General features: G+C 41.9%; 1 protein-coding gene across 1 annotated transcript in view; it reads left to right on the top strand.

The window, feature by feature from the left end:
• Window positions 1–26,853, top strand: part of anapc1 (anaphase promoting complex subunit 1) — a 273,616-nt gene that overhangs the window by 114,850 nt on the left and 131,913 nt on the right. Inside the window, exons 22-27 of the mRNA XM_069887679.1 lie at window positions 1,882–1,960; window positions 5,680–5,716; window positions 5,819–5,889; window positions 8,684–8,862; window positions 10,476–10,702; window positions 24,020–24,138. Of these exons, the coding sequence (XP_069743780.1) occupies window positions 1,882–1,960; window positions 5,680–5,716; window positions 5,819–5,889; window positions 8,684–8,862; window positions 10,476–10,702; window positions 24,020–24,138 (712 nt within the window). The remainder of the gene's footprint in view (window positions 1–1,881; window positions 1,961–5,679; window positions 5,717–5,818; window positions 5,890–8,683; window positions 8,863–10,475; window positions 10,703–24,019; window positions 24,139–26,853) is intronic.

Genomic DNA, 26,853 nt, shown 5'->3' with positions numbered 1-26,853 from the left:
CTCCATTGCAAGAACATCCTTCCTTAGATAAGGTGACCAAAACTGCACACAATACTCCAGGTGGGGTCTCACCAAGGCCCTGTACAGCTGCAGTAAGGTATCCTTGTTCCTATACTCAAACCCTCTTGATATGAAGGCCAACATACCATTTGCCTTTTTAACCGCCTGCTGTACCTGCATGCTCGCCTTCAGAGACTGGTGTACAAGTACCCCTAGGTCTCTCTGCACTTCCCCATCTCTTAATCTATTTTGGTAAAGTTGAGATGGCTTGTATTTCTGAAGTTGAGGTGCATCAATTTATATTTTGATGGAATGTAAATTTGTTGTGGGAATATAATGTGCCGATATTAAAACATCTCTTAAAGGTATGGACTAAAAAAACTAAGATTTGAGGATCAAAGGGTAAATTGTCAATTTTAACTCCATTATATAATAATCAGCTTATTCCTTTTTCAATGTTTAATAATCATTTAAAGAGTTGGGATTCTAAGGGTATAAAGATGTTACAGGATTGTTTTGGTTATCTTTCTTTTAATCAATTGAAAGAGCGTTTTGATATTGCTGAAAATTCTGTTTGTTTGTTTATCTTTGGTGAAAGATATGTATGGTAGAGAGATGATTTTACCTGTATTGACGGAATTAGAGTCTTTGATTTCTTCTATACCAAAAAAGGGTTATATTTCTGTTATGTACCAAGTATTAAAAGACAATATGGATAAACCGGAATGGGAGAAGTCTAAGCTTAAATGGGAAAATGATTTAGCTTTTGTTTTTCCTGAAGATTATTGGGCAGATACATGTCATGATAGTGTAACTAAATTGACGAATGTGCAGTAAAACTTTTTGCATCAGTTGTATTTAACCCCAGAGAAATTGAAAAAATATGGTTTTAGTAATTTGGATTCTTGTTTTAGATGTGGTGTATGTACTGGAACTTTTTTTACATGCTGTTTGGTCTTGTGTTTATGTACAACCATTTTGGCAAGAAATTAGGTTAATTTTGGAAAAATTATATGACATTAAGTTACCACTAGATCCATCTATTTTTTTTAATGGGTTATATAATCCCTTTGAAGGGATTAGGGTTGGACAAATTTCAAATTGCATTTGTATGCTTAGCATTGTCTGTAGCTCGAAAATGTGTAGCAAGTACATGGAAAGATAACATAGTGATTAATATAATGCGATGACAGAATGAATTGAAAGCTTGTATTGTTAAGGAAAAAAATTACATATAATCTACATGAAATTATTCTTTTTTTGAAAATAAGTGGTTACCGTATTTGGAATATATGCATTTAGATGTATTTTGATTTATTATAAATTCTTAATTTCTGTTTATATATTTTTGGTTCTCCTTAAGAGGGCTAACTGATGGGGTGGGAGGGTGGGTGGGTACTTTTTTTTCTGTTTATCTTTTTTTTAAAATATATATACTTATATAAAATTGTTTTTATGGAATGTATTTTGTATTATTACTAATGATCTTTCAAATAAATAATTTAAAAAAAAAGAGAATATTACCTGTCCAGGGTTGTTGTGGGCATAAAAGACTTTTTGACAAATTCAGGAAGGGACTGAGGGGAGAACTGCACAGCTATTACAGCGCCAGCGACTCAAGTTCAGATCCTGTAAGGGCTGTGTACATTCTCCCTGTATCTGCCTGGGTTTCCCCCGGGTGCTCCAGTTTCCTCCCATCCTTCATTACGTCGGTTACTTGGGGTATTTGGGCAGCATGAGCTCGTTGGCCAGAAGGGCCTGTTATCATGCTCCATGTCTAAATTTAAAATTTGTCTCTGGTGGAGGAAATCATGGGAGAGTGTAATGCATGGAGCAGAGCATGGTATTCTGCTAACTTATCCACTATTTTTTGTGTTGCAGAGTTTTGCGTTGTACGTACTTGGTGATGAAAATGCGCTTTCCCGCGAGCCATCCATGTATTTATCTCGAATCTCTGCAGGTCGGTATCAAATAAAAATTCTCTCACATTTGGAAGGAATGTCAGGAATTTAATGATAAATACGACAAGCAAGCGACTTTACTGTGGATGAAGTCTCTGTTTCAGTGGGTAATCCAGGCTACTGGCTGTGAGTCATTCTGCCACTCCACCTCCAACCTTGATCCATTTTCCTATACTGCTGACCAATGATGGAGTAAAATACTTGCTCTATGGTTGCTATCTTATCAGTGGAACAAGCAAAAAGTTATGATGTCCAAATAAACCCACAAAGATAGAAGTGAAACACGAAAGGCTGTCGATGCTGTGATTGTAGTAAAGTCACTGAAATGCCAGAGGAACTCAGCCGGTCTTTTCAGCATCTGAAAGAGACAAAGATATTTTGCCGACATTTAGGGCCTGAGCCCTTCTTCGAGGAAAAATCAGGAGAAGGCAGAAATAGGATGTATCAGAAAGTCTCAGAATTCAAACAATGGGGGAGGAATCTGGACCAACAGAAGGTGTTAAATGGATGTGATCAGGGAGTAGGTAAAATTTATGATGTCTGTGCCAAAGAAGTCACGGAAAGGAGAGATGACGGGGGTGGGGGGGGTGACGAAAGCCAGAGAAATCGATATTAATTGCCATCCAGTTGGAAGGTGCCCAGTTGGAAAATGAGGTGTTGTTCCTCCAATTTATGGGTGGTCTCAGTCTGGCAGTGCACGAGATCATGGACAGACATGTTGGGAAGGGGAATGGGATAGAGATTTGAAATGGGTGGTCACAGTGCCTTATCATATTCAGTTAACATCTCTTGATGGTCTCGATTCCTAACCATTATTCTGAGACTTTCAGATACAACCTGCTTCTGCCTTTTCAGATTTTTTTCCTTGAAGAAGGGCTTAACCCCAAAACGTCGGCAGTAAATAATGGTCTGCTATAGATGCTGGAAAGACCAGCTGAGTTCCTCCAGCATTTCGGTGTGTTTACCACCAAGATAAAATCCTTGCTGTCCTCCAACACAGAGCAGTTGATCAGTCAGCCTGTTGAGCCTCAAAGTCCAATTCTGAGTATTTGCAGTTACCTTCCCAAGAACTGGTAATGAATATGTTCGACATGGTTGTCAGACAATTAGTTGTGTTGAAACTAAGCACAGACATTTTTGTGATCAAGAATGTTTCTTGAAATGATCATTATTAAACACTGCAAGAACAGTTGGGAATGTGACCCAACAAATGGAATTCATTAGGGAGTTACCTTTAAAGACATCACGCGCAGAGAATGTATATGAAGTGAATCACTTCAGTACACAGTGCCATCGTTTTTGAAACTATGATTGGGACAGCACAGACTTCATGCAGAGCTAACAAGTATGGAATGCAGTTTTGATTGTCTCACTTCACTCCCAAATGATTACTAGCTGAGAAATATAAATGAACACCAATCGAGTAAATGACTGTTTTTGGAAGCACTCCGAGCCCGCTACTTTGAAATGTGTGGGCGAGTTCAGATCCATTTCTTCATCCTTGTCTTGCAAGAAGAGCAAAGGGGAGGGGAAAGATAAATGGCAAGTGTTTAAGGCTGAACGATGTGTACACCTTTGAAGTTCTGTAGTAGTAGCAAGAAGCTAACTCTCAGTGAACAGAGCATGGAAGTCATATAACATATAACCATATACAGCACAGAACAGGCCAGTTTGGCCCGACTAGTCCATGCCGGATCAAATCCCCACCCTCCTAGTCCCACTGACCAGCACCTGGTCCATACCCCTCCACTCCATGTAATTATCCAGTCATTCCTTAAATGTAAATAACGTCCTTGCTTCAACCACCTCTGCCGGAAGCTTATTCCACATCCCAACCACCCTTTGCGTGAAGAAATTTCCCCTCATGTTCCCCTTATAATTTTCCCCCTGCAATCTCAAACCATGGCCTCTGGTTTGAATATTCCCCACTCTTAATTGAAAAAGCCTTTCCACATTGACTCTCCCTGTCCCTTTTAAAATCTTGAACACCTCCATCAAATCCCCCCTCAATCTTCTACGCTCCAGAGAAAAAAGCCCCAGGCTGCTCAACCTTTCTCTGTAACTCAAACCCTGACATCCTGTCAACATTCTCTTGAACCTTCTCTGCACTCTCTCTACTTTGTTTATATCCTTCCTATAATTCGGTGACCAAAATTGCACACAATATTCCAAACTTGGCCTTACCAATGCTTTGTACAATTTCATCATAACATCCCAACTCTTGAATTCAGTATTCCGATTTATGAAGGCCAACATTCATGGTGAAAGTATTAACTGTTTAAGTTCCCCAGAGCAATTTTAATGACAGCAGCGAAGCATTCCTCTGTTCTGGTCAATATTTATCTGCTGACTGACATCAACAGCCTGTTATGCCTGTGAAATGGATTCCTGTTTTCCTCTCATGAGAGTGAGTACACTACAAAATTGTTTGAAATATTTGGTATGAACTGCTGTGGAATATCCCAGAATCATTAAAGATCCTGTATGGAAATACAATATTGTTTATTTCCGAGCCTGTTTTCCCTTATAGAATATAGTACATAACGGCACATTACAGGCCCTTTGCCTACTCAACAAACTACCCTACACACATAACCCTCTATGTTTCTTGCATTCATGAGCCTGTCCAAGAGTCTTAAATGTCCCAGTTGTACCAGTCTCAACCAAATCCCCAGGCAATGTATTCGAGGCATCCACTACTGTGTGTTTATGTGTGTATATATATTAAAAAAACAATTTGCTCCTAATATCTCCCCAAAACTTTCCAACCCTCACCTTGTCCTCTGGTCTTGTCCCAGGAAAAAAGTGTTGGCTGTTCACCCTATCTAGGCCTTGTTGACCTCGATTAAGTCACCTCTCATCTTTCTTCGCTTCAAAGAGAAAAACCCTAGCTCTATTAACCTTGCCTGAAAAAAGACACGTTCTCCAATCCAGGCAACATCCTGGTAAATTTTCTGTGCAGCCTCTCCTTTCTATGATGAGGCGACCAGAAATTAACATAATGTTCAGATTTCAGATGTTTTGTCAAGAGGACATACATGACATCACATACAACCCTGAGATGCTTTCTTCTGTGGGCGAGGCAGAATTACAAAAAAAAACTGTACACAGCGTACACATGTAAGAAATAAAGAACTATAAAGAGGTAATGAATGTAAACAAACTTTGCAATACAGAGAGAATGAAAAGAAAAATCAATAAAGAGCACAAGTACAAGCCCTTAAATGAGTCCCTGATTGAGTTTGCTGTTGAGGAGTCTGATGGTGGAGGGGGAGCCGCTGTTCCTGAACCTGGTGGTCCGAGTGGGGACTAGAGTTTTATAGAGCTGCAATATTAACTCACGACTCTTCAACTCAACCCCCCTGATTAATAAGGCCAGAAAACCATAAGCCTTCTTAACTACCCCATGAACCTGTGCAGCAACTTCGAGAGATGTATGGATTTGGACCCCCAAGGTCCCTCTGCTCTTCCTCACTTGATGGCATGTACTCTGCATTCACGTTTGACTTTCTAAACTGCATCACTTCACTCCTTCATTTCCTTCCTTCTTTTCATCCCTCCCTTTTATGCTTTCCTCTGCTTTCTATCTATATAGTTATACACAATTTAACAAGTAGTCTCCTTGCTACACATGTCCTAATTTATTTCTCTTTAACCATGTTTTACGAACAAGTAAGACTAAAGCTGGCTTCTGAATAACTGCAAAATTATTCCACAGGGCAAAGGAAGCAGCAAGTGGAAGAAGGCGACAAAAGGTAACCAATCTTTACTTCCTCTCGCTCGTTCTGCTGCTCACTAATGTAGGCACTGGCCTTCTTTTACCTTTCACTCTCTCTCTCTCTCTCTCCCCACCTCAGGCTCAGTTTGAGTCCATGCACTCATTCCACCAGCCTAGCAGCAAAACTGGTCATTTCGCTTACAGACCTGGGTAAGCTTCCGAGACTGATGTTTCCTTTTGGTTTTACGATCGATCGGGATGTGACCAATCTGTGCCACTCGCCAGGCTGCTCTTGGGAAGAGGCCACTGTCTCCTCCGATAGCAGGGGAGGGGTGGGGCAGCGGTTGGACAACATGGGCCAATCTTCCAAATTTGGTCAAACTCGCTTGCATGGCAGTTGATTCCCACCTTATCACGAGAAAGTTTGGGGGGGGGGGGGTGGCTTAAATGGTAGAATCATACAATGCAGAAGGAGGCTGTTTGATCCATTGTGTCTTTGCGAGCTGCTTGAAACCATTAAACCGCCTCTAGCTTTCCACAAATTTTCCTATTTAGGTTTATGTACATTTCAGAATGTGGATACCAGATCTACTTCTGCCACTCTTTCAGGCAGTGATTAAAATGTAGTCAAGTGTAGATTTACTCGTAAAGATTGGCCACTTCCTGAGTTTTGTTACTTTTCACCTGCTTAATTAGAACAATAGAACATTACACCTCAGTACAGTCTCTTTGGCACATCATGTTCTGATGACCAGGATAAACCTGCTCCACTTCAGTCTAACCCTTAAACCCCCTCACGTCCATAACTCTCCATTTTTCTTGCATCCATGTGCCTGTCCCAGAGTCTTTTAAATGTTCCCAGTGTACCAGCTTCCACCACCATCCTGGCAATGCATTCCAGCTACCCTCCACTCACCTTAAACAGATGTCGTCTGGTATATGATATTGTCCACCTTGGGAAAAAGATGCTGGCTGTCTACCCTATCTAAGTCCATCATAATCTTGTAGACCTCTATTATGTCACCTCTCAACCCTCTTCGCTCAAAAGAGAAAAAAGCCCAAGCTCAGTCGACTGTGCCTCGTGTGATATGTTCTCCAGTCCAGGCACCATCTTGGTAAAACTCCTCTGCACCCTTTCCAAAGCATCTACATCCTTCCTGTAATGAGGACATTTATTATAAAATAATACAGAAAGTTGCTGTACAAGGATCAACAGACAACAGATTGGTCAGAAAATAATAGCGATCTTTTAAGCAATAAGAAATTTAATGCAGCACATCTGATATTCCCCCACACTCTCCTTCTGCTCCTCTGTGAGTGTTTGTAATGCCAATTCACCTGATATATCATTGGGGGGGGTGTGGGTGGAACAACACCAGCAAATGGGGAATTTGGGTTGTTCGCCAGTAAATAATGTAATAGTCAGAGAGAAAGAGAGGGGTGGCAAAAGGTTAATAGATCTAAACCAGAACTATCCAACCATTGTTTTAGAATGAGGCATTGAGACAGGAACCTTTGTGCACGCGACCTGGACAAGTACCAAGGTGAAGTCCTTTTGGGTGGAACTTGGCAAAGTCCTAGGGAAAATTGTTGGTAAAGAATTCCTGCAGGACCCTGAGTTGTTCCTGTTGGGCAGCATAATGGATGCAAGACTTAAAATGAAACTGTCCAAATTCCAAATTCAATTTGTAATCATCGCATTGGCGGTGGCCAGGAGGTGCATAGCAGCAACCTGGAAGTCTGACTCTTGTCTGAGTATTGTGTGGTGGAGCATGGAAATGCAAGGCCATGTTCCCCTGGAGAAAATTACCTGTAACTTAAAGGGAAAGTACAGTACTTTCCAAAAAATTTGGCAACCATTAAACAGTTGTCAAGAGGATCTCTGCGCCTCATTGCCCTGACTTCCCCACTTCCTCCTCAACCTTGTGGGGAGGGGGGTCCGTCTCCTTCCAGCCAGGAAACGAAATCGGCCTTGAACTCAGGCCACCATGCCGTGACAAACCTACAACTCCCTGATATGCTTTCCTCCTTTCTTGGAAGTGCTTTTAATGTCCTGTCTGTTTTTTGATTAGTTAAGCGTTAAGTGTTATGTGTCAAGGGAATGAGAAGGGGAGGGGATAAACTTGGACTCAACAGAGGAATCTGTATAGAATAGATATGGATTAAAAAGTAGTTGGTGCTGAATTGTAATGTTAGAAACTTTGAGTTCAAGTCTGGAAAATCATGAGTAAAATACTCAAAAGAGAGGGATGAAAAAACAAGGCAGAAAGGAAGATAGTGAGTGATAGACAAAGAAAAGGTTAAAAGAGAGGAAGGACGGTGCATGGTCAGGATGGGTTTAGAGGGATATGGACCAGACGCAGACAGGTGGGGCACTTTGAATCAAAGGGCCTGTTTCCACTCTTTATGATTCTAAAAGGCTCTGTCCACCCTATCAATACCTCTTTTAACTTCATAAACTTCCATCAGGTCTCCCCTCAGCCTTCAATGCTCCAAAAACAATAACCCAAGTTTGTCCAACCTCTCGTGAAAGCTCATTCTCTCTTTTCAGGGCAGCATCCTGGTAAATCTCTTTCCAAGGCCTCCGCATCCTTCTTGTAAACAGGGTGACCAAAACTGCACATAGTCAGCAGCATGATGAGCTTCTCTGTTATCCGTGTTTCCACATTGCCAGGCCTGCACCAATTGAGAAATACTTTCCTTCCCATATCCAATGCATTTCAGGGACAAACCGAGGTTAAAGTTAGGGTGTTGCTGATCTGTCTGGTTCAACTTGCCAATGATGAAACTTGCTGAGCCATTAGGTGTGGCCCCCATCATTTCCCTGTGGTGCATTGGGGAGGTACTGAGTTAGTTTCATGGTTCCCTCAGATGAAAACTATTGCAGGGCCAGTTAGGGCTCAAAGGGAAATTAGATTCTCTGCAAATTAGTTGTTTAATCATTCATAATTGATGTGAAGGATCTGTATCTAGTTTTAAATTCATGTAACATTAATTTTTCTAGGGTTTACCTTGAAGGATTTGGAATCTGTTCCCTTTGGAGTGGCCCTCCCAATACGGAATGCTATTTATCACTGTCGAGAACAGCCTTCCTCGGATTGGTCTGAAGCAGCATGTTCACTTATTGGACGTCAGGATCTTTCCAAACAGGCACACGAAGGAAAACTGCACAAGACCAAATCTGTAGGTTCCTTCTCTATTATGCTGGGATCGAGCCATTGGAATGGGAGTTTTTGTTGTTGAGGCTTCTTGGCAGACCTCAACTTTAGGCTTGTGCAACTTGTACGGTGAATTGGTAGGGAGATGCACGACAGATCTAGTAGCATTTCTCGTCAAGTAGTTGGAAGTAAGAGGCATTCAAATCTAAAGTGGCAGTAAAATCTAAAGAGCAACCACAGGATATTATGAGATACGTAGCAAATAAACTGGCAATGCAGAAGTAGTCCATGTCTTGATGAGTATAGGAGGGGAGGGTTCATGTCATGATAAGAAGCTGAGAGGAGCAGTTAATGTTTCAGATCATTAATCAAACTTCAGCTTAGGCATTGGGGGAGCTGGAGGTAATTACAGGTACAGAGAATAGCCAAGGGAGAACAAAGCATGGAATCTGCCTCTCAGTGCTGCTGGAGACCGTGATTATATCAAAACGAAACAGGTTAGTCTTGATGTTTTCAAATGGCTGTGAATGCAGCTATTAATCTCTCCGAAGAAATAAATGAAATGCTCCACTGGTGTGAGATCAAACTCCTGATGTCGAAGAATGCACTTGCACAAAAAAATAGCCCACTCCTGTCACCCTGAACCACTCAACTCATGGCCAAGTTTGAGAGCTCCAACTTTCTTTCATATTCCCGTCTTCTAAATTGCGCTTGCGTCTGTGAGAGCTTTCATTCCTGACCCAGGTGCAGTTTCATGCTCGTTAGCAATGTAACCTTTCCTTGAGTAATTGCCTGTGTGTCTCAGAGGAAGGACCAAACATTCAAGAGGGAGTTGTGGAGAAATTCCTCCTGGCCAAGGGCTGTGAACAGATTGCTCCAGGGAGATGTGGAAGCAGTATTGTTCAGGAGTTTTGGTCTGTATGAGAACAGTTTATGAAAATCAAAAAATGGAATGCTGGAGGAACTCAGTGGGTCAGGGAGCATCCATTGGAGAGAAATAGATCATTGAGATTTTAGGTCGAAGCCCTGCTTCAGGACTGAGTTGAGGTTATGGGGATAATGGCACAATACAATTATCCAGAAGCAGTGTCTTTTGTCTGTTCCAATCCTGATTCTTAAACTCTTATATGAGACTTTTGATGCAGATCCAGGATGCAATTAGAAAAGCAAATAGTTGCCCTGATTGGAATCTGGGATCACAGTTTCAGAATAAAGGAGTCAGCCATTCAGGGCCGAATCAAGGAGAAAGCTCTCCCCTCATAAGCTAGTGAATATTAGGAACTCTATCCAAATTGACTGCGGAGGTTCAGTCACTGAGCATATTTCAGGACAGAGATCCATATTAGCTTTTTAGTGATTAAGGGAATCTCAACTGTCCTCCACGGACATCCGTCATGCTTTCAGAGCAGATAACTCTGAAAACTTTTCGAAGTCAAGAGCTTAGGAGGTTCATCCCTGTCCTTCACCAAGTCACTAAGGCCAATTGTAGTACTGCCCAAATCCGACATCACTGCCAAAAAAAACTCTGATCAGCACACCTGAGTTGTCCTCTGTAATCTGTTGTGAAACAGCGAGTCTGGAAACTTATCCTCTTGTGCTGTGGCAACCATTGCCTGCTTATTCCGGTCATGTTTGCAGGCGATTGGACGCTTGCTGGTGTCCGATGGAGCTTCCGGAAACGAAACCGAGGAGGAGGAAGACGGTATGAATGACATGAATCAAGATTTAATGTCCTTGATTTGGAATGAAGACCTGCGCGTTCAGGAGGTCCGGCGCCTCCTTCAAAGCACGCACCCCGTGCGGGTCAATGTGGTGCAGATGCCGGAAGTGAATGACCATGAGTTCATTGAGGAAAAGGAAAACAGGTAAGGAAAGCCTCACGTGCGCGTGGTGTAGCAGTCGGGGTTGCTACCCATCTACTCCAGCAACGTGGGTTTGATCCTGGCTCTGGTGTTGTCTGTGTGGGGTTTACAGGTTCTTCTGGTTTTCCCCCAGGTGTTCGGGTTTCCTCCCACATCCCACAGAATTTGCAGAGCAAATCTCTTTGATCCACCAGGTTCATACTCTCTTCCACAAATTAACACTGATTCCATTTCCAGTGATCAGCATTGACCTTGCACCATAATCTCTCGGCTGGGAATAGCTGCAGTCAAAATAAAGGAAAAGGGGGAAAAAGCAGCTTCTGTCTGATAGGAGGTGATGAGAGACACAAGCAGGTGTTGTCAGTCCCCAGCCATGGCCCGTACTTGCCCTTCATGTCAGAGGGCAGCTCAGAGCCCCTGCTGAGCCTGCTAATCCCAGCCCCACATCTAGCCTTGGAGCTATTTATTGCTTGTGGAGGGCTAGTGAGGTAAAGAAGCATTCCTGCCACATTCTGAGCTCTCAGTGCTGTTGATATCGCATCTCTGCAAACGTGATGCCAAAAGGACCAAGTTTAGGGTTGATTCATCAGTGACACGAGACTTCCGGCAGAAATCAGGAGTAGAAATCTCAGCTGAGGTGATCAGAGAAGGGACTTGTGCCTTCTTTCTGCTCAGGATGGCGCAATTGTTGATTTTTTAAATGATCATTTACATTAATTTCGGAGAATTGACCTGAAGCATTTTAACCTGAACCTTGTTTTTGACTTATCTATTTACTTTCTGTGGTTTGGGCAGGGCTCTGACATAATATGCACCTCAGCCCAGCCGTTTGTTGAATTCCAGTAAACAGGAAATTGCTCTTCTGCCCTTTTGTTCACCTCATTTGACTCCAAAATATTCCTGATGGATGGATACTTGGAATTTTCTTGTCTCTTTGACTCTGCCATCAGCCCCTTTCTTGACCCAAAGGATACTTTCTACCTTTTGGTACAATTATTTCAAGGTGAAGAAGCGAATTGCAACTTGTTACACAGAGTCATTGGCTTTTACAGGCCCTGCGATCCAACTCGTCCATGATGACCAAGCTCGACCCATTTGCCTCAAAATTTTAAAGCAATTTTGTATGTACAAAGCAATGCAAACTCTCCATGATCAGTTCTTCCCTTTCCAATATAGATCCTGTCCCTCAGAATTCCCCCCCCCCCCCTAGTAACTGACCCATGCAGATATTTAGCTAACTGGCTTGTCCATGTAATCTTGTTGAAATAAAGGCACAACCTTTACCATCATCCAGTTTCACCTGGCAGTTCATCCAGGCTAAACAATAATTCCAGGGATCCCGCAGTGAAAAAGGTATAGATGCCACAGGACTCGTGCTAACAGGTTCAGGAATAGTTGCTACCTCCCAACCATCAGACTCCTAACAACAGACTTATGATAGACTCATTTCAGGACTCTTACTTTGCACATTATTTATCACTGAATATTTTTTCTGTATTTGCACAGTCAGTTTGATTGCATTTTTTCGGTTGTTTGCATTTCTCTCTTGAGCATTCTTCTTGAGTACAGTTTAGAGTTACTAATAAGTAGAAATTCTGCCTGGCCCGCAGGAAAAAGAATCTCAGGGTTGCTTGTTTTTTGTGCTCTGACATAAATTTGAACTTCAGTTTCAACCCGAGCTTCTCACACAGGCACGTTTTTGCATCACTGTTGGGCATGATTTTTGAAGCTACATACTGCCTGTTTTTAAAGCCAAGTCAAATGAAAATTGATGTTACTCAGCCACCTGAGTTCATGAGGTATCTTGTTTCCTGAGTTTGTCTCCGCCTTAAGTGAAGGTTCCAATTGACCAACCTTGGTGTATGTACTTGGAGGTTAAGTTTCAACTCATAGTAGATTTATTCACTGAAACATATGAGAATAGGGGGCTTGTGTTCAATAGTTTTTTAACAGTTGAGAAAAAAGGTATTCAAAAACACAGAAATTACAATCCACCAGGCAGCAATGATGCCTGCCTACCTATAAACTTTTGAGACATGAATGACCATTGACAGGCATCTCAAGGCACTTGAAAGATACCACCACTTCTGCTTCCACAAGAATGTATCCACTTCCTGGCCAACATCCTCTATCAACTCCTTTGGGCAGGCAGTGCATTTAGCATACATGACTCCCGTCTCCCAAAACTGACACACCTGATCTGAGCTCTGTCGCCACAAGAGATGACAGGAAGAATATCAAGGATGGGCTCAAAGCCTTTTTGGAAAACAAATGCAGCATTTTGAGCTAGGATCGCTCATAATGGAGAAGGAACATTTGGGATGGGATGGAGAACCTCAAGGATGCTTTCTGGGAGTGCACACAAACCCTGAGAAAATGGAAGAAGGAGCACACTACATCACAAACCATCCACCTGCCAACCCTGTCGACCATTTCCTGCCCTATCCATGCAAGAATCTGCTTCCCATATTTTCCTCGGTCACCTCAAAGCCCGTTGAACTACATATCATCCACCATCAGGGCCTGCCTGAGAAGTAGTAGATATTGAATTGAATTGTTTATTGTCATGTGATATGGTATTTTGCATGCTATCCAGGTAAGTCAGCCTATCCTTGAATAGTTTGTTTATTATCATCTGATTATACATAAACAACCTGACAAAACAGCATACTTCAGACCATTGTGCGCACACACACAGGACACCAACACCATGTACACAGTGATCCAAAATAAATATACATAAAAATAATTGATGGGTTTCGAGAATTGTTCAACAGTCTCACCGCCTACAGTAAGAAGCTATGTCCTAGCCTGGCAGTCCTGATTTTTAACACTACCTTGAGCGTGGTGTCTCAAAAATATTGATGACTGGATAGTAAGCGTCTTCGATGATTTTCTGCGCCCTCTTTAAGCATCGCTCCCTGTTGATGTTGTCAATAGAGGGAAGGGAGATCCCAGTGATCTTCTCAGCAGTTTTAATCACCCTCCGTACTGAACTCCAATCTGATGCTCGACAGCTACAATACTACACAATGATGCAGCCAGCTGAAGCATTCTCTATTGTCTATTATTGTAGCCTGAAGAACGTTGTTAGGATGGTGGCCCTCCTCAACCTAGGAAGGGTATGTGCTGCTGTGCCTTCCTGACTAATGAGGAAGTGTTGTGGCTCCGGGGTAGGTCGTCCCACTCTCCGCAATGGAGCTATTGACATCTAGTGGGGAGTGGTCCTTCTTCCTGAAGTCCAAAGTCTTTTCCGCACCGAGATTCTGTTGTTGCTCTTGCACTGCTCTACAAGCCTAACAGGTAGGGTACGATGAAACAAGTGTTCCGAATGTGGCGTTGCAGAGATAAAGTTCAGTTAAAACAGAGCAAGGGCAGCATCATTTTTCTCATGAGACATTCATTGTACCCGTTGATAGCAACCAGGCAAAAATTATCCTTGGATTTTGTGGTGTGTGCTTGCAAGCTCGTATGCCTTCTGCCGGACAAGAATGGGTACGGGAAAGGGAGTGTGACGAGGACGGGATGGTTACTTTATTATGTTGGCTACTTTCCTGAGGCAGCAAGAAGTGTGCATAGAGCTGATGGAGGGGGGGTTGGCTTGAATGATGGCCTGGGCTGATTTTATAGTCGTGCAATTTCTTGCTGTCTTGGGATGAGCAGTTCCCGCACCAAGCTGTGTTGTATCCGGACAGAATACTTTCCATGGTGCATCAATAAAAATAGGGTATAAAATTGGGTGATTGACAGAAGGAAAAATCTGTTTCAAACCAAAGTCTGTTCCACATCAAAATTGTTCTTCACCAAAATTGCCTAAAATATCTTTTGTTAATGCTTTGTAACATTTTCTAATTTTTTTTAAAAACTGCACACTGGAAAATTGAAATAAAGACAAAAATGCTGGAAAAACACCTTGTTAGACCAGGGGTTCTCAATCTTTTTTCCACTCATATACCACTTTAAGGAATCCCTTACTAACTCTTACAAGTTAGTAAAAGATTACTTAAGGTGGTATGTGAGTAGGGGGGGGGGGGGTGGTGGGGGGAAACCACTGAGTTAGACAGCATCTGTGGAAAGAGTAACAGTTAACATTTTAGTTGAGGACCACTGAGTTAGACAGCATCTGTGCAAAGGGTAACAGTTAACGTTTTAGTTGAGGACCACTGAGTTAGACAGCATCTGTGGAAAGAGTAACAGTTAACGTTTTAGATTGAAGACCATCAACATTGACATGGTTTTGATTGGTTACTGAGGTAGGGATATCCAAATCAATGAGCTCCAAACACAAGAGAGTAGTAAATAAGTTAAATGAAAAAAAATCAGGAAAAGCTTGGGTATTCAGAGAATGCTCGCACTGTGAAACCTTCTACCTAAATCCAAGTAACAAAGTGAAGCACAGAAGTCTGCAGGCGCTGTTATTGTGGTAAAAATACAGAGATGCTGGAGGACTTATCTGGTCTCACTGCATTCAAAGTGCAGTGAAAAATATTGACAATTGGTTTATTGTCTTACACATGAGTACAATACAAATTTGCAGCAAAACTCTTACTCTCCAATGGTGTACAGTAAATTACCAAATGACATAAATATGAGAGGACATGGCTGTAGGGGGAAAGGTTTAGGGGGAACTTCTTCATTCAGAGAGTGGTGGGAGTGTGGAACCAGCTGCCTTCTGTCGTGGTAAATGCAAGTTCAAGTTTTAGGAAAAAATTGGATAGATACATGAATGGGAGAAGTCTGGAGCGTTATGGAGTGGGTGCAGGTCAGTGGGACTAGCAGAATGATGTTTTGGCACAGACTAGAAGGGGTGAATAGCCTGTTTTCTGTGCTGTGGTGTTCTATGGTTCTTTAAAAAAAATAAATAAATATTCACAGTGACAGTTAGTACAAAAAGAATCTGAAAGAAATAATGTAATAATACAGAGGGGTCTTTTTTGCAGTCCCAGCATAGTTTATGGTTAGGGTTGTGCTAGGACATCTCCAGGAGTGGGTGTTACTAGTTCTTGGGTCTTGAGCCATCAATCAACTAATTCAGTCATGTGTGTGTGAGATGGCTCGCAAGAGTTCCCTCGGGACCAAGGCCACTGTAAATACTATAAATACTTCTCTAATTGTAAATAAAAGAGTTTGTTCTTTGGATTTAGGAAATCACTGGTGTCACGTCATTTCTCTCTGGGTCTAACGAGGTAGAAGCTTGTATTCCACGCAACACGTGCACAGTACAAATATTCAGCCCATTTGCAACATTTTGGCAATGAGGTGACAATGTCAGTCACAATGGAACAGCTGCAGGACCACATAAGAAATATTAGTGAGCTAATTGACCAGCTGGCCGTAAAAATGTCCACTGGGTCTTCACCCGTTTTAGAAGGTGAGCCTGAAGTTCATTCAAATTCGGCAGTTGCTTTAATGAGCTCTATTGAGTTCTCATTTGAGTTCTCATTTGTCCCAGAATCAAGCATATTTGAAACTTGGTTTAAAAAGTATGAAGACTTATTTTCAGTCAACTTTGCCAAGTTCAACATGCATGGAAAATAAGGCTGTTGTTGCGGAAGTTAGGCCCTTGAGAACATGAGTGCGACACAAACTTCATTCTGCCAAAACTTCCCCGTGAGCTCAGCTTCAGGGAAAAATTTAATGTTTTGGCAGAGATATTCGATGAGCAAACATGCTGGAAAAACACCTTGTTAGACCAGGGGTTCTCAATCTTTTTTCCACTCATATCTTTCTTTGGCTTGGCTTCGCGGATGAAGATTTATGGAGGGGTAATGTCCATATCAGCTGCAGGCTCTTTGTGGCTGACAAGTCCGATGCGGGACAGGCAGACACGGTTGCAGTGGTTGCAAGGAAAATTGGTGGGTTGGGGTTGGGTGTTGGGTTTTTCCTCCTTTGTCTTTTGTCAGTGAGGTGGGCTCTGCGGTCTTCTTCAAAGGAGGTTGCTGCCCGCCGAACTGTGAGGCGCCAAGATGCACGGTTTGAGGTGATATCAGCCCACTGGCGGTGGTCAATGTGGCAGGCACCAAGAGATTTCTTTAGGCAGTCCTTGTACCTCTTTGGTGCACCTCTGTCTCGGTGGCCAGTGGAGAGCTTGCCATATAACACGATCTTGGGAAGGTGATGGTCCTCCATTATGGAGACATGACCTACCCAGCGCAGTTTGATCTTCAGCAGCATGGATTCGATGCTGTCGGCCTCTGCCTTCTCGAGTACTTCGATGTTGGTGATGAAGTCGCTCCAATGAATGTTGAGGATGGAGCGGAGACAACGCTGGTGGAAGTGTTCTAGGAGCCGTTGGTGATGCCGGTAAGGACCCATGATTCGGAGCCGAACAGGAGTGTGGGTATGACAACGGCTCTGTATACGCTAATCTTTGTGAGGTTTTTCAGTTGGTTGTTTTTCCAGACTCTTTTGTGTAGTCTTCCAAAGGCGCTATTTCCCCTGGCGAGTCTGTTGTCGATCCTTGCATCCGATGAAATGGTGCAGCCGAGATAGGTAAACTGGTTGACCGTTTTGAGTTTTGTGTGCCCGATGGAGATGTGGGGGGGCTGGCTGATGGAGGCTGACTTCAGGCTGACTTCCAGGCCAAACATTTTGGCATGTCAAGCGCTTTAGTATAAGTGCCTCAAGACAACTAAGAAAGATACTGAAGATTTTGTGTCATATGCGGGTATGGTGAATCGACTGCAAGCATTTTAAACTCCCCTCGCTGACTGAAGACCAGTTTGTCTTTGCAGCGGGAATGCAGTTGCCACAAGATGCCGACCTCAGAACACATTTACTAGCGATGATTGAGCAGGAGTCAGAAATGACTCTTCAAAGACTAAAATCCAACTGCCAATGCTTAATTAATCTGAAACACGACAGCAAAATGGTGTAAGCAGAACCATTTTCAAGTGGTTGTGTCCAGACAGTCAAGTCAATAGACCCCGCTAGACAAAACAAAAGTGTGACCCGCCCAACCAAACCGCCCAGTACCTGTTGGAACTGCAATGAGATGTATTGCTAGTACGTGGAAAGATACCAATATTATTGATAATAATAGATGGAAAATTGAGATGAAATATTGTTTAATAATGGAAAAAATTACATATGTTTCGCGTAATAACTATAGTTTCTTTATTAATAGGTGGTTGTTATATTCAGAATATTTACATTTTGATTTACGTTGATTAGATCTTAATCTCTAGCTTAATTTTTTCTTAATTTTTTTTTCTTCTCTTTATGGCTCTCCTTAGGAGAGTTGGCTGAAGGGGGGGGTTCTTTTTTTTTCTCTTTCTTTTTTTATATATATATAATATATTACATTCATGTTTATGGTTTATTGTTATATATGTTACTTATTATCTGTACTTTGAATGAATAAATAAAGTTTAAAAAAGGAACTGCAATGAGTGGCACTACACGTGTGACTGCCAGTAAATGCAAGCACCTGAGGCATAAAGCAAAATGCTGTAGAGCTGGAAGATGGAAAACACCCGATTAGTTCACTTCATCCTCAAAAGTGAAACCAATCACAGCGACTTTCAAGGTGGCTAACGCCAAATGGAGGAAATATGTGAAAGTGCACATTAACGGCATCCAAGTGAGGCTTCAAATTGATACAAGGTCTGACATTACCCTAATATCAAATAAAATGTGGAAACTGATTGGTCATCCAGAGGTGACTCAACCGAAAACATGGCATGGAACACTTGCAGGGGGATCCTGGAGTTAAGAGGTTAAGATGACTGTTCCTTCAGCTTAAACAGCGCAGGAGAAAATGGAACATGTTATCTGGTAAAATGTCCTAACCTCGATCTCATGGGTCTTGACTGGATTGAAAGGTTGACCGGCCACTCAACAATACTTGCCAGAAGTTGCACATACCCCAGAAACGGAGAATACCCCACAAAAGTTGCTGGTAAAGCTAAAGTAACGCCACGCAACGGTATTTTCCAAAGGCCTCGGACGATGCACTAAAACAAAGGCGAAACTGTCCTCCGGCAAATGTGAAACAGACTTTTCAAGCTAAAATGTCCTGTCTTATACACAGCACGACAAGAATTGGAATGGCTGTAACATGAATGAGTAATTGAACTGGTCAACTACTCATCATGGGCTGCACTTATCATGGTGGTGAAAAGAATCGAATGGCTCGAGACTGTGTGCTGATTTCTCAACTGGTCCGAATGCAGCATTGGACACCTATCAATACCCACTGCCATTGCCTGATGACCTCTTCGCTAAGCTGAATGGTGGCAAATGTTTTGCAAAGATCAACTTAGCAGAGGCTTATCTACAGGTGGAGGTTGATGACGAATCCAAGGAATTACTAACGTCAACCCACACCGTGAATGGAACAGATACACATGTCTGCCATTCGGAGTGGAGACTGCTCCAGCTACCTTTCAACAGATCATAGACACAATGTTGAACAATGTTCTGGGAATTGCACTGTACCTAGAATTGTTTGATCATTTTGATTGTATTCTGTCCCACATCAAAGACTACGGTTTTTGGGTGGGTCCAGAAGTCGGTGAAATATCTAGGTTTCATCATTGATGAACATGGATGACGACCAGATCCACAAAACACTGACACTATCAAGCACATGGCTGCACCCACAGATGTGACCACCCTACATTCATTCTTGGTCTTATCAGTCACTGCAGTTCATTTCTGCCGAAGATGAATAAACTCCGTGATCCACTCAACAAGCCTCTTACCATTTTAGGGGGTGGAGGTCTGAGGTAAGCCCTCTCTGTTATGTTCCATGTACGGCTCCTAAATTTGTTCAAATAATGTGACTTTATTTTTTAAATTCTATGTTATTTTTCCCAATGGAATACATTTATTCATTTCCATGTACCATTGCTGTACTCTCAGGCTCTCTTCTGATTTCTAAGATGACATACATTTTTTTGCTACAGCTAAGGCTATCATAATAAATCTTTTTTTGTGATAAGAAGACAAAATGAACTGACCCAGTGTGTAAAAGTAGATGACACATTTTTCTTGTTTATTTTTCATTGTGTGATGACATTGTTTTAATGGTTTTATTGTATTGTATATGTTGAATGTTTAATGGGTTTGGAGGGGGGAGGGAAGGTAGGGGGAAAAAAGGAGAGAAAACACTATATTTAAGAGGGAAATGTTTGTATGTATTTTGATTGATATGGTTCACAGTGTGAAAAATTTTAAAAAACAAGCAAATGGAAATGGATATCAAAATGTCAAGAGTTGTTCAATCAAGTTAAGTTGATGCTAAACTTGAACCTTCTTTTGACGCACTACAATCCAAACTGGGAGATTGTCGTAGCTTCAGATGCATCACAGACTGGGCTGGGTGCAGTCATTTCTCACATATTCCCCGATGGAAATCAAAGGCCCATAGCACATGCAGCACACCCTCTAACAGCAGCAGAGTGTAACTATGGACAAATTGAAAAGGAAGCTCAAGCAATTGTTTTTGTGGTGAAGAAGCTCCATAAAATGCTCCATGGACAGCAATTCACTCTTGTGACAGATCACAAGCCGCTTCTAGCAGTATTTGGTTCAAAGAAAGGAATTCCAATATACATGGCAAACCATCTGGAAAGATGGGCAACCATGCTACTTGGTTATGACTTCAAAATTAAATACCTGCCGACCACAAGTATCGGGCAAGCTGATGCACTGTCATAACTCATTAGCGAGCGGGAAACGGAGCCAGAAGATATTCTTGTCGCAGAACTCTCTGTAGGGGCAGAGGTCAACCAGGTATTCAAAGATGTTATTAACTCACTGCTGGTCACAGCAGAAAGAATCAGACAAGCAACGAGCGAAGGTGACCTCCGACAATTAATAATGCGTTATCATTGTTCAGGATAGCTAAAAACTTGTTCACGAATGGAAATCCAGCCATTTTTCAAAAGACAGGAAGCATTGGCAATCACTAAGGGCTGACTTTTGTTTGCAGAAATTATTGTGATTCCCAAAGCTCTGCAATCTACAATCCTCAAACAGTTAAACAGTGGACATCCTGGAACGAACCGAGGGAACACACTTGCATGAAGCCTCTGATGGATGGCCATATTGAACAACTGACACGGTCATGTGCCTTGACTGTGAAATTCCCTGTTAAGACAAATCTACATTCCTGGCTTTAACCAAGTGGGCCATGGAATCGTCTTCATGTTGATTATGCAGGACCAATTAAAGGGGAGTACTACCTAATCATAGTGGATGCATATTCCAAATGGCCTGAGATCATCAAAGTAGCTTGACCAACTGCATTGGCTACAATCATGGAACTCGTCCATATTCAATCGCTTTGGTTCTCCTGTAACATTAGTTTTAGACAATGGGACTTAATCCCTTGCAGCTGGCTTCGTTTTGTTTTTTTTTTTGCAAGCAATACAGCATCACACATATGAGCTCGTTCATACAAGCTCTGAACAAGGAAAGGGGAGGGTACAACTGAGGAGGTCTTGCAGACATTCTTGTTGAATTACAGGATCACTCCAAACCCACAAACTCCAGGGTTGCACTTTGCCTGCTGAAAACCTCTTTGGTAGGAAATTTACGAGCACCATATGATATCCTTTTCCATAAAGACCAGAATCTGGACTGACATATAGTATTGAAACAGCAGTACAATTGCCGACATGGGTCCAAAGAAGCATGTTGGTCAACATGTGTTGGTGCAGAAATGCAGAGATAAGTCCGATGTATGGCAGCTGGGGAGAATCCTAAGAAAAAATTGGAGATGTTCTCTACCATGTATAATTTGGCCAGACAGGCCAACCAGTTGCGACCAACAGAATGCAACCTCGCTGAAACAACTCCTGCGCAACTCAGCCTGGATGCTCTATTGGACACATTTGAACGTCAGAAACCATTGAACCACTAATCATACGGAAATGAGCCTATACCTTCGACATCACTGGAACCCGTAAGGAAGTCTCAAAGAGTTTGGAGACCAGTGAAGCCCTTCCAAGTGGATCCCAGCCTCCACTCATATGAGTAACCAATTCAAAGGGGGAGGTGCTAGGATGCCTGAAACACAGCGACCCCACCGTCGCTAGGAGTGGGTGTTACCGGTTCTTGGGTTTTGACCCATCTATCGACTAATTCAGTCATGTGTGTGAGATGGCTCGCGAGAGTTCCCTCGGGACCAAGGGCATTGTAAATACTATAAATAGTTCTTTAATTGTAAATAAAAGGGTTTGTTCTTTGGATTTGGGAGAACACTGGTGTGCTGTCATTTCTCTCTGGGTCTAACAAGGTGGAAGCTTGTACTTCACACAGCGTATGCATAGCACAAACATTTGGCACATTTACAACAGGTAGCAAGGGGAAGTTCAAGTGCCCGAAAGCTCTTGGAAAGAAAAGCTCTTTTGAGGCTGGAGGTGCTGGATTTCAGGCTTCTGAATCTTCTTTTCTCAGAAGTCGCTGCAAGAAGAAGTTATGACCAGGGTAATGGGGGACCTTTGTGATATTGACTGCCTTACTGAGGCAGCGCCTCCCCATAGACATCTCCCGGACTGTGGGTTTTGAAAGAGGTGGCTTTGGAGATTGTGGATCCATTGACGACAATCTTTCAGAAATCATTAGTCTCTGGCGTGGTTCCAGGGGATTGGAAGGTTGTGAATGTGGTTCCGCTGTACAAGAAAGGTGGGAAACAGAAAAAAGAAAACTATATACCTATAAGTCTGACGTTGGTGGTTGGGAAGATACTAGAGTCAATCCTCAAGGATAAAGTTATGAAATACCTGGAAATGCATGACAGGATTGGTCCTAGTCAGTATGGTTTATTAAAGGGTAGATCATTCCTGACTAACCTATTAGACTGTGAATGTTGTATATTTGGATTTTCAAAAGGCTTTCGATAAGGTGCCGCATGTTAGGCTGCTAAATAAGATGAAGGTCCATGGAATTACAGGGATGCTATTGGACTGGATACAAAATTGGCTGATAGGCAGAAAGCAAAGGGTTGAAATTAAGGAATCCCGTTCAGAATGGTGTTCCGCAGGGGTCGGTCATGGGGCTGCTGTTGTTTACAATTTATATTAACGATTTGGATTGTGGAATGAATGGTTTTATGGCCAAATTTGCGGATGGCACTAAGATAGGTGGTGGAGCAGGAACTGTTGAAGAAACCGTAAAATTGCAGAGGGTGACTGGGCAAAAATTTGGCAGATGAAGTTCATTGTTGAGAGTGCTCGGTTCTACATTTTGGCAGCAGAAATAAACAGGTAGAGAACTATTTGGATGGGGAGAAAATGCGATCTTCGGTTGTGCAAAGAGACCTGGGCATCCTTGTGCAGAGTCATCTAAAAGTTAACGCCCAGGTCGGATTGGTAGTGAAGAAGGCGAATGCTATGCTAACATTCATTTCAAGAGGTATAGTGTATGAGTAGAGAGGTGTTAATTAAACTCTATGGGGCACTGGTGAGACCCCCAGTTGAGAGTACTGTGCACGGTTTTGGGCCCCCTAGCTTAGAAAGGATGTGATGTTGTTGGAGAGGGTGCAGAGTTGATTTTCTAGGATGATTCCTGGAATGCAGGGGCTGGCATATGGAGAGCATTTGGCAGCCCTTGGGTTGTATTCATTTGAGTATAGGAGAATGAGGGGGGGATCTCATCGAGACATTTCAAATATTGAAAGGTTTTAACAGAGTGAATGTGGTAAGATGTTTCCCTTGATGGGTGAATCGAGAACAAGGGGTCATAGTATTAAAATTAGAAGTTATCCAATTAAAACAGACAGGAGGAAGAACTTCTTTCATCAGAGGGTCGTGGATCTGTGGAACTCACTGCCGCACAAAGCAGTGGAGGCCAGATCACTGGGAGTATTTAAACAAGAAATGGATAAGTATCTCATTAGTAAGGGTATCAAGGGATATGGGGAAAAGGTTGGAAATTGGAACTAGGTGTGAGCATAATTCAGCTTAGTGTAGAGACACGGAACAGACTCGGTGGGCCTAGTGGTCTGCTTCTGTTCCTTTATCTTGTGATCTTTTGAAAGCTCGTGATGGGCGAGACTCTGCTTTCTACCTTCTGTAGTCTTCTGCATTTCTGGGTTCTCAAATTACCAAGCCAGGAGAAGTTTGTGTTCATGTGGGAGGAAGGGGAAAAAAAAGATAGGATTTGATACAGTAAAAAATGGTAGAATAACTAATGATCATGAACCCCAGTATAAATGGTTTCCCCAATGCACTGACTGGAGAAAAGTTCTATATGAACACTGGTTATTAATTTATTAGTTTGTGCCATGATATTGTCACCGTGATCCACATGTGAAAGGATTCAATGCTCTCATGAATGCTTGTATAATCTATTTATTTCCACTTTGGACAGGTTGTTACAGCTGTGTCAACGAACCATGGCGCTCCCTCCAGGAAGAGGGATGTTCACTCTCTTCTCCTACCACCCAGTGCCAACTGAGCCACTTCCTATTCCAAAGCTAAATCTGACAGGTATTTATTTCTCAAACTCTTTTAAGCACGGTGTTTTTTTCAAGCAATTGCACTGTCCTTTCTGGCAGTCAGCTGGTTTTGCACACGTTGAGTAGATTGTGGTCTGAGAGCCCATTTGCCACCCCACACTTTGAGTGACGCACTGTCCTGATTAGATCAGGGTTTGGGCTTAGACTAATTCTGAAAGTTGCCCTCACTGTGTCTGTGTGTGAAGATTTAAGGCAGCCCCAGGGTTTGGAATTTTGCCCTTAATCTCTCAACCTCTTAAATTGCTCAGACTTTGCAATTCTAAACCAAGATTTTGGCCACCTATCTCACTATCCCTTCTTTGACTTGCTATGAATTGTTATATTGCACACTTGTTGTGTTTTATTTCATTAAGGTAAATATAAATTGTTATCGAGCTCCTTACGGTATCAAGAGTTAAACAGGAAGTACTGCAGGCGCTGGGGTTGAGTGCAATACACACGTACTGGAGAAACTCAACAGGTCACACAGCATCTATAAGAAATAAAGGGTAACCAATGCTGATACCTTAATGAAGGGCTCAGAGCTGAAACGTTGGTTACCCTTTACTTCCTGTTGATGTAACGTGACTCGATGAGTTTTTCCAGCATATTTATGTATTGCAAGGTATCAACATGCTGAATTTCACTGAATTCTTGTGTCAGCCATTCTTTTAATGTTTCCACATATTCTTGAAAAAAAAATTTTTATCCATGTACTGTCCCTTCCCTTCATCTTCCATTTCTCTGTGTAGAGTTTGATGTTCTCCCTCCTCTTCTTCTGAATCCACTCCAGGATCTGTGTCCTTTACCTCTGTCTCTTCTGGTTTTCTTGTTGGGTTGTTTGTTTTATTTTGTTGGGTATTTTTGTTCTTCTTATTTTTAATAAAAGTGTCTTGGTGTTGGTCGTCTTCCTCTGGGTTGGTCATCTGTTGTTTCTCTAATTTCCTTTTTTTATTCTCTTCCTTCTTGTTCCCGTTATTTTCTATGTTTTCCTGTTGAGAGTCTTGCTGTCGTGTTATACTTGTCTGTTCCTGCTGTGGAGTTCTACTCCTCAGCTGGTCCCCTCTCCCGTCGGTGTTGTTTTTGTCATGTGCATCACAGTTGCGCACTTGTTTGGCTCCGTGAGCCATCTTTGTAGTTCTGTGTTCGGGGTTTCCACTGACCTCAGGGAGTGGGCTTCTCTCTCCACGGCAGGCCTCCTCGTACAGGTAAGGCCTTCACCTTTCTCTTCCGACATCTTTCCTTCTTCTTTTCTTCCCGTTGTTTTTGGTTTTTCTTTCTTTGCTGCCATATTCTCCACACTTTTATTTTTAATTTGTTATGGTTTCTGTGTTTGTGGCTTTGCTTTTTCTATAATTTTTTTTAACTTTTCTGGAGAGGGCTGGTATTTTCTTACCGGTCACTACTCCATCACGTGACTTCATGTAAAAAAAAGAATAAAAGGTACAGAAGAAAAAATGAATAGATTAGAGATGGTCAAATGGAGGTAGATGACTTAAAAAAGAAATCAGAAGAATCTGATAAAAAAGTTAAAGAAACACAGGAGTTGTTAGCTCTGAAGATGGATATAATGGAAAACTATAATAGGAGAAACAATATAAAGGTAGTGGGCCTAAAGGAAGATGAAGAAGGCAAAAATATGAAAGAATTTCTAAAAGAATGGATCCCCAGGGTCCTAGGAAGGCCAGAATTACAGGAAGAATTGGAAATAGAAAGGGCACACAGAACATTGGCCCCTAAACCACAGCCACAACAAAAACCAAGATCCATTCTTGTAAAATTCTTAAGATATACGACAAGAGAAAATATATTGGACAAGACAATGAAAAAAATAAGAGAAGACAAAAAACCACTGGGATACAAAGATCAAAAAAAATTTTTCTATCCAGACATAAGTTGAATTTGTGAAGAAGAGGAAGGAGTTTAACGCAGCAAAATCGACCCTATGGAAAAAAGGTTATAAATTTATGTTAAAATATCCAGCGGTGCTTAAAATAGTTATCCCGGGGCAGCAAAGCAAACTTTTCTCAGATCCGGAGAAAGCACGAGAATTTGCAGAACACCTACAAAACAGACAGAGAGATGAAGAGATGTAACAAGAACAAAAATGACAACAAACTATATGTAAAAAAGAAGAAAGTATAAGTAAGAACTAAGAAGGGAAAGAAAGGAAGTAAGGAGGGAATTAAGAGAGTAGCTTTGTTATATATGAAGATTAAAATCTTTTCTGGGGGGCTGGGTGGGGAAGAATTACAGTCACTGCGAAATCAGTTGACGCGATCCGATTCGCAAATCCAAATGGAGAGGGGAGATGTGGTTGCCCGACAAGGGACAAAGGGAAACTCAGAGAAGGGAGGGACTATTGGGGTTAAAGGAATTTTAGATGTGGGAATAGTGGAAATATTTTGTGTTTTAGAAGTGTTGTCTTACAATGTGTTCAAAAAAAGAAAGCAGAAATGGATAAGAAGGGAAGGTGGTGATGAGGAAACGGAAAGGAAAGATAAACAAAGTATGAAATGGCCATGTTGAATTATATGACTAAATATTAACAGAATACATAACCAAATCAAAAGGAAGAAGCTGTTAAATTTACTGAAGAAAGAAAAAATTGATATAGCATTCGTGCAAGAAACACATCTAACTGAAGTGGAACACAAGAAATTAAAGAGAGATTGGATAGGACATGTAACAGCAGCATCATATAATT

The sequence above is a fragment of the Narcine bancroftii genome, chromosome 6 (assembly GCF_036971445.1).
Source record: "Narcine bancroftii isolate sNarBan1 chromosome 6, sNarBan1.hap1, whole genome shotgun sequence".
Taxonomy (NCBI): Eukaryota; Metazoa; Chordata; class Chondrichthyes; order Torpediniformes; family Narcinidae; genus Narcine; species Narcine bancroftii.
This window is presented reverse-complemented; position numbering and strand designations above follow the sequence as displayed.